The following is a 1,995-nucleotide window of genomic DNA, read 5'->3' as shown; positions in this document are numbered from 1 at the left end:
TCGCCTGGTATCCATCGTGTCACGGCGTGGCCCACGAATGCCCGAAAAAAGCCCCCGTGGGCTACGTACCGTCCCCCCGAGTGATCGGAGATAATGAGGCAGCAATTGCATCCAATCAGCCGAAACGAGCCCGAACCTGTTGCCTTCTGTGTGGAGGGGGCAAAAAAAATATGTTTTCCAAAATTAGCCCCCCATGTTTAACACTACGCGGAAAGAGGGAGATTTGAACATTGTTAAAAAAATAAATAAATAAATAAAATAAATAAATAAAACACTGGTCAACAATATGTCAAAGGCCAAATATATGCATGGTCGGTCATTATTATTATTATTATTACTATTTTTTTTAAACGTCCAAGACGTGGTTAAGATAGGAGATGTAGCAGATGGCCAGTCTGAGGATCTCAATTTTGGACAGTTTCTTGTCAGGGGGTAAAGTAGGAAGGAGTTTACGGAGCTCGGCGAAAGCCACGTTGAACGCCTCGACCCGGATTCGCTCCCGGGTGGCGTGAGCTGAACGGTACTTGGCAGTGGCCCGCCGCCGCCGTCGCTTCTCCTCCCGGCTCAGGGGTTGATCTCCCCGGCACTTGTTGGCTCGCTCGTCGCTCTCGGCGAGCTCCTCGGACGAGCATCCCGCCGATTTGAGGCCGCTCAGGAGCGTCTCCGGGTCGGATTGAGTCCATGAGAGGTCCGCCTCAGCCTGGTCCGGACTGAGCATCATTTTTCAAATCTTTCGTTTGCACTGAAGCCTTAGATTCTAAAAAAGAGGAATATTATTTAGAACTATGTTCTCTTTCTCATTTTTTCAAAGGCAATTAGCATTTTGGAATAGTTATTAACTTTTTCCGTATTTTTACTCGTCTGCAACTTACAAATGATTTTTGGAAGCATTTCTCAATTGAAAAAAATATATAATAAACGAAATCCCTTTTGACATTTACATTCTATAAATGATGAATATCATCTTTAAAGTCAGGAGCAAATGATTGTGGAAAAACATTTGATTTTCACAACATTTTCATGGACTTCATTTGATGAATAATTCTTTTATTTTTAACTCTGTTATGCAAATCTAGTTTTTTCTTGAATTAACATAATAAGACTCGGCCATCTGTCATACTCGTGAATAATGGCTGATTCATAACCACCATACGGCCAATTTACCCCCCAAAAAACTATATATTTACTTAATCTGACAATCTACAAACGTGAAATTATCCCAATATAATTATTCAAAGCAAATGTATAATTTTTGTCAAAACATGACACACTCACCTCAATATAGTTGTCTGATTATTTGTCAGTATTACACAAAAAAAAGTAAAAAAGAAAGAAAAAAATCCTCAAGCGATGATCAACTTAAAATCATATTCCATGCAGCTCGACGTTGCACTTGCAACTTCAACGCCAACTTTTTCTTTTCCAGCTTGCACACATGGGATCATGGGAGTGCGTCGGAGTGAAATGTTGCTGAAGGAATTAGTGCAGCTAACGACGTCCGCCACCCAAATGTTTGGGGTCCACCACATCCAGTACGTGTGATGACGGAGAGACAATAGAAGCTGATCGCTGGCTACTCCTCCATCGGAGAGCTGGAAGATGTTGGAGATGGAGAGATGGAGAGTCTTCGGGATATAGAAAGTCACTTGATGTGCCTATGCCACTTTCTTCCTCTCTGCTGGGATCGCGTGTGAGGCAAGATCCAAACGACCCTCGTCAAATAAGGGCTCACTTCACCAATGCAACGGCTGTTGGAATATATTCCGTTCGAGCAAAGGTATTGTCTCACAGCCCCCCTATCTCTCTCCCTCTCTCTCACTCACTCCTGCTCTCTCTCTCTCTCACTCACTCCTACTTTCTCCCTCTCTGTCTCTCTCTCTTTCTCTCTATCTCTTACTCACTCCTACTTTCTCTCTCTATCTCTCTCTGTCTCTCTCTCTTTCTCTCTCTATCTCTCTCTGTCTCTCTCTCTATCTCTCTCTGTCTCTCTCTCTT

The 1,995-nt window shown here is 43.1% G+C and overlaps 1 protein-coding gene across 1 annotated transcript; it reads right to left on the bottom strand.

Annotated features, from left to right (window-relative positions):
* Positions 1-345: 345 nt before the first annotated feature.
* nhlh2 (nescient helix loop helix 2) lies at positions 346-1,759 on the bottom strand. Its single transcript, XM_077725667.1, has 2 exons — positions 1,276-1,759; positions 346-757 (listed from the first exon to the last, which is right to left on the bottom strand). Exon 2 carries the CDS (start codon positions 719-721, stop codon positions 347-349), a length of 375 nt encoding a protein of 124 aa, XP_077581793.1. The 5' UTR covers positions 722-757; positions 1,276-1,759; the 3' UTR covers position 346.
* Between the last annotated feature and the right edge of the window lie 236 nt (positions 1,760-1,995).

The sequence above is a fragment of the Stigmatopora nigra genome, chromosome 1, assembly GCF_051989575.1.
Source record: "Stigmatopora nigra isolate UIUO_SnigA chromosome 1, RoL_Snig_1.1, whole genome shotgun sequence".
In the NCBI taxonomy this organism is placed as follows: domain Eukaryota; kingdom Metazoa; phylum Chordata; class Actinopteri; order Syngnathiformes; family Syngnathidae; genus Stigmatopora; species Stigmatopora nigra.
Note: the sequence above shows the minus strand (reverse complement) of the source record. Positions and strands in the feature narration are given on the sequence as shown.